Below are 17,937 nucleotides of genomic sequence, written 5' to 3' on the forward strand. Positions count from 1 at the left end.
ATTTTGTGTGCTGAAAGCATAGTAGCTTTAGTTCTTACGAAGAATTTATAGGGCATTTGGAAGCGACAAGAATGACACAATTCCTGACTTGTTATAGGCGGTTTTTTTTTTTTTTTTTCAAACTCTATCTCCTTATGACAGATGTTGACAACCAAAACTTATATCGGTACGTGAAACTGTCTTTGGGGACTGAAATATTTTTTTAAATACGCAGTTTATGAAGCAAAATGGTCACCAAAATAAATGGCAGTCATGCCAGAATATTCTGGATTTTTTGGCACATTTTTCCCGGGTCTATTCACGATAGACGTGTCCACCAAATTTTGGCTTTGGGGACTGAATTAAAAATTCTGAAGGGTACCAACACGCCAAAGTGCTTTGAACTAAAACGGCATGTCTTTATGAGTCATATTCACGTCTTGTGAATTTGACGTGTGAAAACGGCGTAGTACAGATTCCCGTTTTAGGGCCAGGCATCCAACTGCATCCAAAAAAACTCAATAGTCTCAGTCAAAAGTCCTAATCACCAACGCGATGCCCGTCCGTCAATCAGCGCCGGCAGGTCTGAGCGAGCCGCCAGAGAGGCTGGAAAGTACGGCGCGAGGGCGGGAATCCTTTGGATCAATTACCGGAGAGTTCCCGGGCCGGAGAGTTTGAAAACTAATCATCTTAACAATCAATTTAAACTTTTCCTCGTGGGCCCCAGGAGCACAAATCAGCTCTAATGTATTTAACAAACCCGACCGCATCGCGCCGTCTCAAGCTGTTTTTCTAGCGCGGGCCGCGTATGTGACATTTTAGAACGCTCTGGAAATAAATCAGGCCCGGCCACGCTGTTATTCCTTATACATCTTCTGCAGGCATCGACTATTTTTACAACAGGCCCCTTGCAACAGAAGCAGACACGAGACATAATAAAAGGAAATCGCCATCTTGCACAACTCTCCGGGGAGGCTAATACATCATCATTATTGCGCGCTGGAGTCGCGAGCCAAAGGTATGCACGCGCGACATGCTGGACTTGGAGAACGCGGCGCTCGTGCCAAGTCGCGAGGCACGCGGCCCGGGAAGAGGCAGAAAGGCTTAAAGGTGGCCGGAAGCCACACGGGAGGTCACATGACGTGGACCCGGGTCACATGATGGGGCCCGGTCACGAGGCGGCCAACGTTTTGGCGTCGTCGTTCTCCACCCCAGCTAGTAAAAGAACTGGCCTTTTTATTGATATATATATATATATATATATATATATATATTAGAGGAGTGAGTCGTCTTCATCGTAAAAATGTGTGATTTACTCATTCTGTCAGCCTTGAAGCAGAAATGAAGAAAATGTCATCAAAATGTGTATATTCCATACTGAGTGATGATTCAATAGTCTAGTAAGAGTTCAATTCAGGAGAGAAATTTCAAGATGAAAATGTCCGTCATTTACAGCCTGTCGGTCCGCGGATCCCTTTCGGTCATCATCGGGTGTTTATCCAAACGTACCCGAAATCCCCCAAATATAAGACACATTTTCCCCTCAAAATAAAGGCCAAAAATATGGGTGGATCCAATAAACAGTTATTCTAAAGATTAGGTTCGAGGAAGATAGATCTATTAGCCACATAAACTGAGTTTTGACGCTAAGATGTGTATTTTTATATCAGCCATATTCTTACAAGGTTGTTATGGCATTATTTGCAATAAAAGAAGCAAGCAGACTGAAGCAACGTTCGAGTTCATCCTTGTTCACGCAGGAATATTACTAAAATGGAGATAATCGTGTTGAAATTATGTCTCCAGCTGATTCAAAAAAAGAGTAAACCAGGTCGAGAACGCACAGGTATTCCATTTGACTCGTTTATTAATTGTGTTTTTTTTTGGGGGGGGGCATATAAGATTTATTCTTTTTCGATAGTTTTTACATTGTTGCCAAATTTTGTGCATGTTTTACACTGTGTCATAGAAAATACCAGAATTTGACCCTAAAATTAAGGGTGCATCTTGTACACTGTAACATAGGAAATACCAGAATTTGACCCTAAAATTAAGGGTGCGTCCTATACACGGGTGCATCCTGTATTTGGGGACTCAAGCGGTTATGCCAACGTTAGTGGTTGTCAAGTCAGGACTTTTTAAAGACAAATGTCCTGCCCTTCTCATTCTACCGATTTTTTTTTGCCAGACGCACACTCATGTCCAACTACAAGGCGCTCTAAATGTTCAGCTCAGTATCCCAGGGATGTAGGTGTTATTATATATGTCATTGGGCAGATAGCCACCCCAAAAAAAAATAAAAATAAAATCATGAAAAATGAAACTGTGAAAAGCTGTTAAAACTATCTCCACAGTTCGAGTCGACATAGTTCTCAATCGTTCCACGTTTTTAGCAATTGTCTCCAAACATGTATCATGTATTTAAAAACAAATCTTGGAATTCCCTTTAGGGCCCTTAAAGTGGTTGCTGTCCAGCCATTTCATTTCATGCCCCAGGAAAAAAATCATTTGGACTCACTTGTGGCCGATCTCGTGTGCAATGGTGAAAGCCGAGCCAAGGCCAATGTCTTCGTTGATGCTGCAGCTCCGCTCCGGCTCGCACATTCCTGCCACCGAGGCCAATCCTGGACGCAAGAAAAAAAAAAACAGTCAAATGCAAGCACACTTCTAAAAAAATCTTACATTTCTTAGCTTTACATTCGCTTATGGAATTGCTACCTCACACAGCCGACACTGTGGGGACAAATTTAAGATCTGATTGGTTAATCAGAGCAAAACCTGTTACAGACAATGTTGACTAGCAAAACATATTTGTAAATATCTGTACAGTAGTTAAAGAAAACATACAGCTTTGTCTTAGGAAAGTCGGCTTTACTTAATGCTGACAAATAATGCTATGCTATATTGCTATGCTAATTTGAAGCATATCTGCAGTCGACTTCAGAAGCGGTTAGCTTTATTTTCCAACACACTACATACAGCACTACCCCCCCCCCCGCAAGTCGTTTTAAGCTAAAGTGCCTCTATCTACGACTGAACTAGACCGAGTATTAACAGGCCGTTAGACTGATTCAGACACCACGTTAGATTAAGAATGGGAGTGTTATTGCAATACATCGAGTAAGCGCTGCTGTAAAGCAGTGTGTCTTAAATACGGCATCTATTATCAATATCTGACGATCGACGTGTATATTTTTGAAAAAAACGTGATGCGCCGAAGCTGCAAAATGTGAACAGTGAAGTGGCGGGGGAACGCTGCACTTAATGACCATTCTTTACCCCCTACGAAAATCTTATTTCAGTAGAAAAAGTCGTATTGTTCTGTGATTGTGTCTACATGATTGCACAGTACTATTACTTGCATGTGAGTACTTTGAGAGTACTGCTACTACTTTCAAAAGCAGACGTTTAGACTAACAGGGCTCAATTTCCCAGTTTTGGTTGCCCAAGAGCAAAACGAAAAGCCTCAGGATTGGCTTCCGGCCGCTGGAAAACGTTGAGAAAGAGCTTTACAGTCCATGAAGCGCCAGGCATCGCCTAAAAGGCCAGCCAAGAAAAAAAAACGTAGCAGCCGCCGCGCCCGAAAAGCTGTCAGAGGACAAAAAAATAGATGTTTTCCTCATTTGCGAGCTGGCGAAAGAGAAAAGAGGAGAAAGGCCAAGCGGGAGAGGCTTTTTACCTTTCTGCCTCCCCTGCAATCCAGGTGTCGCATGGCCTTTCTTCCCAAAAAGCCCAAGAGGTCAGATAGGGAGACAGGAGGTAATTCTTCACAGATTACATCTACAGGTGAGTGCAGAGTGGATCGGATGACGGCGCAAAGCAGGTGTGTGTGTGTTTGCGCGTGTGTGTAGCGGGGGAAGGGCACTTTTGTATTCAACTGTATAACTACGAAAATCTTCACTATCGAAAGCCTTTTCCGCATTTATTCAATAGAATTGCTATCAACAGTACAGTACGTGTACTAGTTTGTTTTGTCATCGCTGCTTCGCCAAATCAGCAAAATATTGACTCGATATTCATTTTATTTGATGTATTCATTTTGCAATTACAGTGAAAAACGGATTAAGACATAAATCTACTTTTGTGAGTGTATTGCCTGAAATGTATGTAAAAGTATACATCCAATCCCTCAACTGTTACAATAATGGCCTCTTGATGTATTGAAATTAGCATAGTTTTGAGAACATTTGAGTTGAATTTAAAACCATTTTCATGTAGCGGCAGATACGCTTAATTGCAGGACCTACTTTATCGTGGAAAGTCGCAATTGTGGTTTCACATGTTATGATAATTAGCTGTGCGATGACTCCTGCTTTCAACACAAAAAAGGGTTAAACCGATGAATCTTAGTCTCCAATTCCCCACGTCTACCTTTCAAGCCAGCTATAAAGTAGTCAAAAGTCGTCATATTTGGCCAGCGTGAAAGGACCTGTAAATTTCTCAACGTCCCCAGAGCCGAAAACCACAGAAATTAATTTGTGCTGCATGTTGACATCTCAAGTACTGTTACTAACACACATCTGCATTGTATCCAGTACAAGAACGGGATTGCGAACATCTTTCTTTCTGTCTGTCATCCGCGCTTGAAATATGAAGAACATCTCGACAGAAGCTAGTGTCCAGCCAAATCGTAGCCTCCAAAAGGAATCGACGCTATGATGAAATCATATGCACGTGGGTTTCTGCAAAGTCAGAAATATCTTCCTCTTGGCTATGTTTTAAGCATCATTTAAATATGTAGATGGACGGATTCTATGTAGATGCTAAATAAGCTAACTACCTAGACAGCTACAAGGCTAGCTAAGTAGCTGACGAGATAGATTGATAGCTAGCTAGCGCGATAGATAAACGGATGCATGAAAGGATGGATGGATGACTAGATATATGTCTAGATAGTTAGCTGGGTATATAGATATGAAGCTAGTTAGCTTACAGGCTAACAGTTACAGGCTAACTAGCTAGCTTGTTGGATAACTAATTATGTATGTAGGTAGAGTTAAATGAAGGCCAATTGTGTTATGAACTGCACGCTAATATTTACATCGTGTCAGGCCTTTGTTTGCATATCCAAGGCGGCAATCCCTTTAAACCGAACTCCGGCATCCGTAGCAGGAGACACACACGAGAGCGTCGGAACGGGAAAGGCACCTGCAGCGGCGAGTTTGCACGGGCTCACCCCCCGCTGCGCCTTGGCTAAGAGTGTCACGGCTTTTGTATCCTCTTTGCTAAGAGGCTAAACAAGAATAGACTCGCAAATCGCGATGGGACAAAGGGAAAGACGGCGAGCCTGAAGGTGAGGAAAGAAGGTGGGAGAGGGAGGGAAAGGAAGGAGAGTGGCTACTCTGCGATTAGTTGAAGAATGTGTGTGTGAGTGTCAGTTGTTTTCTTAACACCGGCGTGGACTGTGTACTATCTCCAGGCTCCGTGATTACTCCGTGACCCCAAAAGGCCAGAGTTGCGGCCCTGGAGCGTGATCCCCGAGAAGAGGGTGGGAGGGATAGACAGCGAGGAAGCCAAGCAGATGCCGGGGCAATTAAAGCCACCGAGGGAATGTGACGAATGCGGTCAATCTGTCAAAGCGCTCCCTGAAGTCACAGTATTACCTCCAAGATATATTGTGCTGCCTCCAGGCCCCTGCGCAGATAAGATGGCGAGAAGAGTTTGGCAGTAGCGGAGGAGAGAGGAAAAGGGAGGAGACGGGAGGTATTTGTCGCAGAGCGGCACTGAGGAGGGCTGGTTTTTGCCTTTGCTCTTTTCCAAAGCCCGTACGCTTGCTGTTTCTTATGTTCAAACTGCAGGTCTGGGCCATAGTCTTGTGATGCATAGTCTTCTGACTTTTTCCTATGTCAGTGATTGAGTCCTCCTTCAAACATCTAGAGTTGGTGCTAAATGCCGCCGCTCAATTACCAACTGGAGCTTGTAGCAAGGAGCACAAAGTCCGGTTTGGACGTCCATTTGTTTTTTTTACTCACCTAGCGTTCCACAGGGTTTGTTTTTGTAGGTGCAGATGTCATACCTAAAAAAACGAGACACCGGAGAGAGAATATGAACTTCAGCTGAGATGTTAGCAATGTAAGAACTTGTCGTGACGCCTCGGTTCTCATCCCAAGGCGGACCGAGCAGCACCGTGACCCGACCGTTGACCCCGCTAACTCGCGTGCCGCTAATCCAATAGAGCGCAGTCGAGGGAGGTCGCGTGCATCTTGCAATGGCCACGAATGATCCAATCGCAGCTAAAGCTTTTAATCTATTATAAAACCAAGGGCACAGCAAATTTGATTTTGCTTTGGTTCCCGCCTTCTTTCCAATGCATCCCTCTCCACAGCCCTTGTTCCTCATTCCCCGAACACCTGGGTTCAGGTCCCAAACATTAAGACTAACTCTCTTACCTGGAACCCAAACAAAGTACTCTAACCCCTAATCCTAACCCCCTAACCTGCAAATCAAACAAGGTACCCTCGATCTAAAGTTAGACCTTCAAATGGAAAGGGACATTGAGCACATGGATCTTCTTCATCGATCCACTTGACTGTGACCATCCTCAGTGAAGTCATCTTTCTTTTTTCAAACATTTTCCGAGGTAAACTTGGTCATTGAGAACAGATGTTCATTAGTAATACCGAGATGGGGAAGAGAACACAGACGACCGATTTTAACAATCTGCGGCAAAGCAGAACTGCTATATCTTTTCCTGAGCAAACAGAGTAGGCTTCTTATATCATCTTTGGGCCTGTTTGACTTTTGAGTTTCAGGGCATCAACTTTCTTGGACTGTTGCCACGGTAGATCGTGTCTAAAGGATCATTTCTTTTTTGCACTCTTTAGCGGATCCCAACAGGTATTCCCATCCCGTATCTCTTGGTAGTCGTTGTCTCGGTATGTTTCTTGGACGGTTCAGGCTTTGGAATATCATTGCCTTGTATTTGTGCAGGTGTAATAACAATAAAGTGACCCTCCGACCTTCTTGTCACCACGTATCTAAATTTTTTACTACGCAGCGCTGCATCAGCTGTATTAAAGTGCACTTCACAAACAGCCACGTCCCACTCTGATTACTTGTTATTGAAACAGACTGGCAACCAAATTCCAGACAAACAAATGGGCATTTAAACCCCGTCTAGTGGAAAAAAAAAGAGAAACGCAATGTCATCTAGGAGTAAATCTGCACAGCGTCAGCAAGCAAGAGTGCTCTGGTGACAGAAAGTGAAGAGATTGTTCTTGAAACGGAATCAGCCTGCAAACACTTGAGTTGCTATAGTTTACCAGGGCAAACAGTCCTGCCAACAACGCCGCAGATAAAGATGAGCGTAGCTTCTGGTTCTCGTCGCTTGACATTGCACAGAGCACCTTCTATTTTCATCTTTATTTGCCGTCATAACCGCAAGTGCGCTGATTTGCCCGCGTTTTCTTCTCACCGGGTGATGAGCACAGCGTTGTCGTGGTGGGCCATCCCGTTCTCCGGAATGCTGTTGCCACTGTCGCTGTGGTGGGACAGGATGGACTTTTGCCATTTGCAAAAGCTGTCCAGGGACTTGTCGGCGTGATGGTTGATCTCCAGGTTAGGCTGCAAGATAAATATGGAGGTGATATCGCACTGTGCCATACCTTAACCCTAAACCATAGAGACATAGTTGTCATAACGCCAATGAAAATACACAGATCCTAGGTTCTTCCTACCTGATCTTCTGTCAGAATGATGAGCCGCGTCACAATAATGTTTACAACATTTCCTAGACTGGCATCGCGGTAAAGTTTGGCAACCTGACCTCCAGAAAAGAAGAAAAGACACAAAGTCAGACAAATGGCGTCCACCAAGAGCGCCCTCCGCGAAAGCGGGATCAAACTTACAATATTCATGACGGACAGGATGTAGTGCTCGATGTCTTTACGGCCGTGGTAGCCCACCATCATCTTGTCGGCCACCACCAGCGTTTCCACGAATCGCTCGGTGCTGACGGAGCGACGCGTTCGGTGCGTGCCGTTGCGGCCCGTTTCGTTATGTTGGGTTACGGCAGACGTTGGGACTGGGTAGGTAGCGCCGTTTTTAACCGGGTCTGTAAAATGAACAATTCAGTTAAAGTAAACTATGTCCTGATATTTACGCCGGTGGCTTTGGGAACCGAGGTTCACCTGAAACTGGTTGCCGGCCAAGTACATTCACATTCGGTCATTAACGTGTACCTCCGGGGGTCCCGAATTGAGGTCTTGTTTGTTTAAAGAGAGAAATATCGTAAAGTTTGATAAAAACCTGGTGTTCCAATTTTTGTGTATTAACTTGTATTCGCCAAAACCGTTCACCCGAAATCACTCTAGGAATAGATCTAATGTCAAGGCCAGATCTTTATGGTAATCGTTAAAAATGAGTATAAACAAAATACCATTTTTCTTGTTGAACCATATATATTTTTCCTTCCGAGCGCCGGAGGTACACTTTAATTAGTTTGACATTTGGTGAAGGAAGCATGTTTCAGCCTGGTCTGACTGTCTCCTAAAAGCCGAGTGAAGACAAGCGAACCGCCATTCACTCCCACATTCACAGTTATGGAGTCAGGTTCTTGTGGTAATAACTAAAATGCGCACGAGTCTGCCCCTTTGAACCTCACAGCCTGTCGCTTTATGACCCAGATGCTCTGAGGAAAAAGTGCTAAGATCATACATGTTGGGGCACGCCGACTTCCTTCCGACGACAGCTTTTTGCTGCTTCTTATAAGACCCTGTCCCAAATACCTCAGATCCACCTTGTTCTCCTTTACTATGCCGTCGACAAAAACGTGAACGTCTTGACAAACGTCCGTATGATTGTCAGAAACCTCTGCGTAGTTTATTTGGAGCGGCATAAAGATAGATCGAGAGATGACTTGAATGAAGTCGGACTTATGTTACCAATTTTAGGATGCGCGAGTGGTGTGTGTAGCTTTTTAGACCATTTCAGGACTTCAAAGTTAAAGTGATGTCACATTGAACTTGACTGTGGCTGTTCCGCCATTTGGAAGTGAGTGAGGCCGATCAATAGCAGACCAGCATTGTAGTGAGGTGCGGCAACAGAAAATAAATCCAATTACCTAAAAACGCCTGCAGATGGAGACAAAACAACACAAATACAGCCAACCCCCTAGGGTCGTGACAGTTGTTTTTGTCGGAAAATACCGCAAAGAGGGGACAAAAAAACTCATTCCACATCACAACATGAAAAAAACGTAAGCCAGGGACGCTGTAACCCAGGGCCCACTGTATTTGATTTCACTTGTGTGGCTATAATCGGGGATATAGGTCTCAATAAAGTGATAAACCAAGAATTCCCTCCTTCTAACTACACCTTTCCACTCAGGTCAGCTGATTAAGAAATAAATCTAATACTTGCATACTGAATACTGTATGTAACTAAGCTCGACTTCACAAAAGCCCCGGCGTGGATGGTACACCCACCTGAAATGCCGCAGCTGAACTCCTGGCTCTGTTCCTGCGACGAGGGCATGGCGGACATTTTATAAATAACGTGTTGCTGTGCTTCCTCCGAGTTCCAGTCACCGGTGGGGGAGGATATGTTCTTTAATGGCTCAATTAAATACTGCTCGTCCTCCGTCGTGATGACGCCGTGCTTGTCACAGGGGAGAGAGCCACAAAGCAAAGAGGACACAAAAACAACAATATTTAACTATTCTTTACAATTGTTGGCCAAAAAAAAACTCTCAATGGATTCTTACAAATTTTTAGGGGTAGCAGTACATAAATAATGTCACAACTGCAGTGTATTTGTATCCACAAACCACATCCATAGTACTCTACCTAAAAAAATGGCTAGCTAGCTCATTAGCAATTCGCTGATGCCGATCCTTTTATTTGATTAAACTACTGAGTTTGGATAACAAGTGTCATTGCTCATGGCATACTGCTCTGCCTTAAAAACTGCGAATCACATGTGTAGGTAAAAGTAGCCAAATTAGCTAGCTTTTAAGCGCTCATTGTTTCACCCACAGGCTATCAGTTAGGGATTACGTCTCTTGTTTTAGTCATTTAGCTTTTCATGCTAGTTATTAAGGGATTGCAGTATTGGTCATTATCCAACACTGGCTTACTATAGGTAGTTTGTTTTTGTTTTGTTTTTTACTTGATAGAACTGCTTAGTTAACCTAAAACGTGAGTTTTATGTATAGCGATTTTGACCAAATATTAGCTTGGAATCAAGCGGGTCTGCTAATTTAGCGTTTCTCAACCGTATACCAGACTCCAGAAGGTCTGCAAGCCGTAGTTTGGATCCCCGCAACATAATTAATACTTTGTATCATTTAGCTAGGTTAAAAAAAAATCAATAAATGTGAATGCAGAAATGTGTAGAATGGCATGCTAATACAACAAAAACCTCCTCAAATAAAAGGCGCATTTTTGCGTAATATAGTCACTTTTTTTCAGCGTTTTTTTTCAGAGTCATATTCCAAAAGTCAAAATGCATTTTTGAAATTCACTTGGTGAAATACGACTTTCAAATACGACATTACGAACTCGTCGCAGTGATGTTTGATTGCCGATCGGATTATGATAGGATGCTTGAGTAAATGTCTCCCTCGTAGGGAGCCAACATTTTTAGAACCCCCTGCGCTGACCGACTTTTTAAACAGTGCAAACTATTTCAAATAGCGTTCGCTGACCTATATCTGTTATTTTTGCTTCCCCTCCAAGATTCCCGGCCACAAGGAGGAGCGAAGCCAAAAATTCGGTATTTAAATACGTAATCCTTCAGCAGCCAGTCAAACAAGCAATTAGAGCAAGGACTAGCATTCAAACAATTACCCTAAAGCACCTCTTTTGAGCGGACAAAAGTGTCTTGGCACTGTGAAAATATAAAACTTATTTTATTTGGGTCTTTTAAAGCGTGCGTCAAGGTTTTCCAATTGTCCTGACGGCTGATTACATTAAAGCGCATGCTCGCTTTTGACCATTTTTGGTGTTATGAGTTGGGGGGGGGGCAGCAAACTAATTCAATTTATGATGCGGCGTCTCGACGCTGCCAACACATTTGGCTACGAGGCGAATACATCTTCACATTTATAAGCTACACTTCATTTTCCTTTCCCGAATTCTTGTGACCGCCAAGTCGTTTGTTGCATTACATTATCAGTGTGACATGTTGACTGGCCAGAAACTGCACAAATATTGACAAAGAAAAACAATGGCGCAATGACTGAAACACAAGCCACAGCCAAGCGGAAGAATGCATGCTGAGTATTTTATTTTTTTTAACCTTCTTTCAATCGCAAATACCAATATGAATCCTTGTTACCACCAAGGTGAGATATTACCACGACATGGCAGTTGGGGACGGTTTTACCCTCTTTTTTTACCGTTGGAGTGTTCGACTTGTAGTTGCTTTATTACGACAATATCAGCACCGTAAATTAAAATTACATTAGTACTTTATGCAGTTATTGAACTTAATGGATAGTGTAAGTAGTTTTCGCACAAGTTTTCCCAATCAGGGGTTAAAATCCGACATTTGACTAGCGTGAAAAGAAAAGAACGTATGCCCGAGTAGGTTTTCCCGCGGCAGCACCACCTCCCGCCAAGGTTGTGTCCGGAAAATAACAATGGCTCTAATGTTGTACGCCGCTTCGTCTGAACGCTCGGCCGCTCGTCACCTGCTAGGCCAAGCCGAAGGCTTTTGTAGTATACGACATTTCGACAGGATGTCACGCATTCTTCCTGGTGGTAAAGGAAGAAAGTTAACAAATCCTCCTGGGTCATTTGACTGAGACAAAGCAATCAACTAAGTAAGCGTTAACGAATAGAACCATGATTTTTACCTTTTACCACCTTACTCGGAACGTGTCGTGTGTCAGTCAAAAAGAATTACCATATTGGCCCATGTATAAGATGTATTTTTAAATCCATTTAAGCCAAATTACGACATACAGTCCTTCCCGCGAGAAATCATTATTTTAAGTATAACTCCTGGTATTGCCCGTTCAAAGCATTTCTTCAAAGCTGTCGGCTCGTCACCTGTCTCTTGACTGGGCTTTCTCCCTTTCCCAAAGAAGTCTGTTTCTTATTTAACTTCTTTGTGAGTGAAATTTTGGCGCTCAAGTGACCGAAATGAATCGACCAGTTTTCAAAATCAAATGTTCATCTAAATAAAATAGCCCGAAGACTCTGATCATACATAAAACGGAAATTTGTTATTTCGGATGCGGCCTGGTAGCGTGGACGTGATGGCAATTGAGATATTTACAATGAGAGGTAGTTATAGGATTCAATAGATAGAAAAAATACTTAGCCTTGGTCGTTGCAATCTTTAAAATTGAAGTAAATTGGATAAAAACTCAACTTTTTGGAGTATGTCTGACAGCACAACACCAAGAAATATGATTTTTCTATTGTTCTTTTCGGATCAACAACAGCCCCCCACTTTTTTGCCAGCTAAAAGTATCATGGCGTCTTGTTTACAAACACGAGCTAGTCTGTAGCACATTAAGAGTTTGTTTCTTTTCCCCCCCTGAAAAAAATCTGGAACCAGACATCCGTCATCGAGTTTGCGGTTGGCATATTCTCGCGGATATGTCGAAAATGCTTGCCTGGGCTGTCTTTTTGAGTAATTTAGCAAAACATAATGGTTAGCCAGCTAGCTAACGTCACCTCTACAGCATGCGATGCTTTTCACTGCCAAAACAGTGAGTGTGTGCTATTCATCAGAGCAAAAGAAACGCTAATTAATTTGCCATCCCCACAATTATCATCTTAACTACGTCGGAGTTTCCTCCGCGTCTACTTTTGGATAAATGTAAGATGCTGAAATGGAAATGACGACCAGCTTTCTGGATCCCTTTATAGCAATTTAAAATCGTTTCGCTTGACCTCCTAAAGGTTTCCGGCGATCACTTTGCACTCACCAGGCCGTTGCAGTTGCTGAGCGCTGCTCTGGTGGCGCCGTGCCGGTTTTGCAAGAATCCCTCATAGTGGCAATTGTCCACCAAGTTGTGGCGCCACTCCATGCCGTCACGGCCCCAATACTCCACCGTGAAGTGCTTGGATACCAGCTGATGGGTGAGGGTCAGGTTTAAGTGGAAGTGCTTCCCGTAGGCGGAGAGTCTGTAGAAAAGCCGGGCCTCGGGCTGTTCCGGGTACAGGCCCGCCGAGGGCTCGGACGCCCCGCGTCTCCGTCGACCGGGTCGGTGGTGTTTCACAGTGTAGCTCAGGAACTCTCCGTTCTCATCCACTCGCACGGGGACAGTTAGCTGGTAGTGCTGCAGGTAGGACAGGAACTTCTCTGTGAACGCATGCGATGAATGCACATTAACCCCTTGGTCGGTTTCCACCCGATTTGGGCCATTGGTCTAGAGCACAGGTGTCGAACTCCAGTCCTCGAGGGCCGGTATCCTACATGTTTTCAAACCCTTTCCCTCAAAAACACCAGATTCAAACGAATGGGATCATTTTAAAGCTCCTGCAGAGCCTGCTAATGAGCTAATCATTTGAATCAGGTGTGTTGGGGAAAGAAAACTGGAACACATGCAGGATGCCGGCCCTCGAGGACTGGAGTTCTACACCTATGGTCTAGAGTCCACATCTAACAAGAAGGAATATAAAAAAAAAAACGCTGAAATGACTATAGATCGTCAAAACCGGTAGAGATTCAAAACGGCACCGTGCGTTTTTTTCTAAATGATTTCAAAGTTCTCGTCAGGGACACGTACGAGCATCGCTAGCCACGGGCTAAAGGGACAACCGGACTACCCGCAGAAGTCAAACATTCCTAAGATTTGTTTTGACGTCCTACCTTGAGAGTTGTGCGAGAGTCGATCGACGTTCTTAAATTCGGAAGCGGCCATGACCACCAGGCTCAATGTCCAAGTCAGCGTCTTCCACAAAATTTCCATAATTCTGAGAAAAATGTGACATGAGGAAAGGGGGTGGTGGGTTACGGGACTGGGGGAAGGGAGGAAGGGGAAGAGGGTTCTACAGTCGGACTAAAAACATGCGCTCAGTCCGATGCCAAACCATAACAACTCCATGGTTTGCATCCTCTTGTTGGCTTAGGGGGGGAGAGAAAAAAAAGTTTGCGCGTATCCCCGATGTTCAGATTTCTCCCGGAGGCAAGCGAGTCCACGTCGCGGCGGAGGCCTCACGATTCATGTCCGCAACCCAGCCAAAACACGGTGATCCATCAGCTCAGGTGGAACTCCTGAGAGGAAGCTCTACATGGGAAACTTGCCTCGGCCCATCCATCTGCATTCCTGCCAAAGGAATCAATCAAGGTGTTAGGACCACTGCGTCGTCGAGCTACTTGGCCAACCTCCCGTCTTATTCCTCTCGGGCCGGACTTTGATCGACAACCATTTTTACCGTTAACCACCAAAATGAAGACGTCAAAAAAAGAGCCAACCAAGTTTGTCAAATCTTGGACTGGTTGAACTTGTAATGTCCCATCAAGGCTTCTGTGAGGGACTTTGAACCGCTTGTTTTGCAATCCAGTTGGCATTTCCAGTTTCAAGGACTTAAGAAAGTTCTTAAAGTAGCATCTTTAACCCTTGTCCGGTATTTTGTTAATTTCCTTAATTTTTATATCAAAGGCATTTTACATGTAAGGAAAAAGCCATTGAAAGACAGTAGGGAGCTGAAATTTCACCCACATGGGAACAACATGTCAGTTCAACATGGCACGACCACTTAGTTATCACAATGCCAGGGGTGCGCCATTCCTTGGCTAAAATATAAAATGTTAAAATGATGTGGAAGAAAATGACCCCAAAATGATCCAAATACTTTGCAGCAGTTTTAAAGTCAACATAAAATACTTGAGCGTCAAAACCACAAATTTTGATTCAGTGATGATCATTCATCCGCTATGAGCAAAAAGTCAACTTGAACAACTCATTCAATGCCAGGGACGTATTTTCACGTTTTCTAAGATTAATGTCCCTAATGTACTTAAGTATTGAATGTTCATCCTCTTTGGGCAAAAAGACAACTTTAAAAACTTATTCAATGCCAGGCACGAATTTTCACCTTTTTTTTAAGAGTCCAGACATTCAATACTTAAGAATCTGGAAATGTATGTCCCTAATGTACTTTAGTATCGATTGTCCGGACTCTTAGAACACGTGAAAATACGTCCCTGGCATTGAACGAGTTATGGTATTTTTGCAAGCATCAGTTTCAATGAACTCATTGTGTTTTAGGAAATATATAGTGGTAAACTGTCTCTAAGTAGGTGAAGCTTTTGTTGAAATTTGAAAACATCAAAGACACATCTTCAACAAACTTCAAATACTTGTTTTCTGAAGCATTACGACAATACAGTATATCAAAGGTAACTTGTAGTCTTCGGGTACTTTGTGAAGAATTTGTCAAATTTAGCACGTGTCTTTGAAAGCATCAAAGACACAAGTGAAGAACTTTACATTTTTGAAAAGACAGAAGAATCTGCCAAGTTTTCAGGAAGACTTTGTTTTGACTAATGTTTTTTTGTTTGTTTGTTTTTTTTAACTCCAAAGACAATCCTCACCCCTCGTGTTTTGTGCAGGTGTACCTAATAAATAGGAGCGATTTCTTGGTCTGCACTTTCTACTAGAAAAAAAAACAAGCACCTGTCATATAGTCCAAATAGTGGAGTCCCATTTACCATGCTAGTGGTCAGCTCCGCTCCAAGCGTGCAGGATGTGCGTCCAAAAAGCCAATGTCCGCCGCACGAATCACCGGCCCGTTGCGTGCTCCTGCGCTCATCTCCTGGGGGGCTCCTCGCTCATCCTCCTGGCTGCGCATGGAAGCAACTCAAATTTCAAAACAAAAACAACAAAACAATGCACTCTTCTCCAGCGGGGCTCTTCTCTATTTCCAACCCGTTATAATCTTGACTCAGGCTGGCTTAAAAAGTGAGTTGAGGTTGCAAGAGGAGGGGAAGAGGGGGTTGGGGGGGAGGAGGAGGGGGGGGGGGGGGGGCGAGTGCACGCATGCATGCATGCAAAGCGAGAGAGCGAGTAGTACTTTGGGCTTTAGAGGAGGGAGGCTGCTCCTACTCATCGCACTCACCGGGGTATGTCCCACTAGAGCGGCTTTTCAAATTGGCAGATTTTTTTTCTCTCTTTTCGGGAGGGGGTGACGTCAGTGCAGATGTGCCTCTCCATATCATCTATGCGCATGTCCCATCAGGACAAAAAAAAAAAAAAAAGCCTGGATGTCACCCACAGTTGTGCTGTGGTTGTCATGGTGACGAGTTACTTTAAATAATCTTCATGTAAGTTGTCAGGAAATTTCCACCAAATTCCGTAGTGACAATGAAAGATTTGCCGGTGGCTGCTTGTCACACGCCAAGCGATCCTTAGAAAGAAGCCTAACATTTTCTAAGCGCCACTCGTTTCACTTTGTGGCAGGCGGCGACACCATGAGGTTGAATGTAAGAACTGCAACCAATCAAAATCACAGGAGGCACGATTGAAATTTATAACCACCACCCCCCAGCCAATTAAGACATTCAGAAATCTGATGAACAAAACGTACATTTGCTCCATTTAATTTAGTGAAAATATTTAACTCGTAAAATTAGTTTAATCACTTGTGCACACATTACACATTGCATTATTCTTCCTAATTTTGTAAATGCTTTTATATGCGTAATAATTATGAATGTTTTTTTTTCCTTCAACCACTCAAATTGTTCAGTGGCGTCAGTTCCATACATATGTAGGTTCGATTTATTTACACCGACAAAAAAAATTGAAAAATGCTATGGTCTGTCTGTGTAGCCTATGAAGTGACGATAACATTAACTGGTCTCTACCGCCACCTTCCGTCATGAGGTGAAACAAGTCAACAAAGAATTTTCAGTTTGACCGCCGCTCAACAGATTGTTGCAGAAATCGCAGGAAAATCATTGCAATAAATCCTATGAAAATGCATCTCAAAAATTGTAATTATAATGGTTTTATACGGTCCAAAATTTGGACAATGATTATTTTGGTGCACAAAATCCAGCAGCAATCAGGTAGAAATGTCAGAATGGTTGCATTTTGAAATTGTACATGTTTTAATCATCTGCTGGAAATGTCAGCCCCCTTGACTTTTTTTTCCATTGATTCTGTAATGATATTATAAAAAAATTTCAAATAAATTTGCATAATTTGTAACATAATGCCACATGGGTTAAACACTGCATTTTCTCTATGTTGTAGTTGTGAAATGTAAACAAATGAGCAAATCCCCACCTGTTTTATCCATCTCAGATGCGGCCATTTTGCCCCCTTTGTTGACTGAAAACGACATCATGGGGATCGCACATTGTTGCATTGTCAATTTGAAATAATATCCTGTTTCTAAGTCAAGGGATGTAATTTTTTTCTATATCAAATTAATCGACAAAATAGTCAAGTTCATAGATTATTCAAACTATCGTTAGTCGCAGGCCTAATATTTTTAATTACGTTTTTGTTTGGTGGGTGGAGTATTGTGAAATGTGAGTCATGCCTGTAACTAATCAATAGAGTTTGGGTCTCGTGTTTAGAATTGCTTTACGCACACATCTTTGGTAAACATTCATTTAAATCAGAAAATGTCGTCATCGTGATAAGAGAGGGAAGTCACTTTTGTTGTTGAATTCCATTTCTACAATCAATGAAGGCGTGGACAGAAGCAGCTACTGTATATCAATTTTAGAACTGACGATCTTAACCAAACTAGAATTTCATCTCCAAAGTGCATTTCATGAAACAATGACACATTTTTCTCACAATTTTTCATGTCAAATTACTCATGATTATTCTCCCCGGTTTACTGTCTATGTTTTACTGTAACAGGAAAAAAAAAACATGCACTGAAAGCAGGTGCAGCAGTGAGTAAGGAGGAAAAAAAAAAAAGGCAGGGGAGTGACCATCAATAAAAACGGCCCATCTTTGTAAAGTGACGCATACTTCCCTCCTTATCAGTTCTTCTGCACCACTACCCGCACACGGTAAGAATGGCCTATTATTCTTTA

At 43.0% G+C, this 17,937-nt stretch overlaps 2 protein-coding genes across 5 annotated transcripts in view; one reads left to right on the forward strand and one right to left on the reverse strand.

Annotated features, from left to right (window-relative positions):
- Positions 1–15,785, reverse strand: part of adamts6 (ADAM metallopeptidase with thrombospondin type 1 motif, 6) — a 44,061-nt gene extending 28,276 nt beyond the window's left edge. The window contains exons 1-9 of one of the 2 annotated variants that reach the window (XM_088435671.1): positions 15,592–15,785; positions 13,747–14,203; positions 12,860–13,236; positions 9,405–9,576; positions 7,827–8,032; positions 7,656–7,739; positions 7,394–7,542; positions 5,952–5,995; positions 2,498–2,603 (exon numbers count right to left, since the gene is read on the reverse strand). In XM_088435671.1, the coding sequence (XP_088291797.1) occupies positions 2,498–2,603; positions 5,952–5,995; positions 7,394–7,542; positions 7,656–7,739; positions 7,827–8,032; positions 9,405–9,576; positions 12,860–13,236; positions 13,747–13,846 (1,238 nt within the window). In that variant the 5' untranslated portion in view covers positions 13,847–14,203; positions 15,592–15,785. Of the gene's footprint in view, positions 1–2,497; positions 2,604–5,951; positions 5,996–7,393; positions 7,543–7,655; positions 8,033–9,404; positions 9,577–12,859; positions 13,237–13,746; positions 14,204–15,591 lie in introns of both variants that reach the window. The other variant, XM_088435670.1, reaches the window with a different exon arrangement.
- The window catches only part of plac8.2 (placenta associated 8, tandem duplicate 2), a 51,473-nt gene that overhangs the window by 30,398 nt on the left and 3,138 nt on the right, over positions 1–17,937 (forward strand). For all 3 annotated transcript variants that reach the window (XM_088435385.1, XM_088435383.1, XM_088435384.1), the window contains one exon: positions 17,759–17,913. The gene's annotated coding sequence lies outside the window, so the exon portion shown is untranslated. The remainder of the gene's footprint in view (positions 1–17,758; positions 17,914–17,937) is intronic.

The sequence above is a fragment of the Hippichthys cyanospilos genome, chromosome 15 (genome assembly GCF_059441005.1).
Source record: "Hippichthys cyanospilos isolate Australia breed blue-spotted pipefish chromosome 15, RoL_Hcya_1.0, whole genome shotgun sequence".
Classification (NCBI taxonomy): domain Eukaryota; kingdom Metazoa; phylum Chordata; class Actinopteri; order Syngnathiformes; family Syngnathidae; genus Hippichthys; species Hippichthys cyanospilos.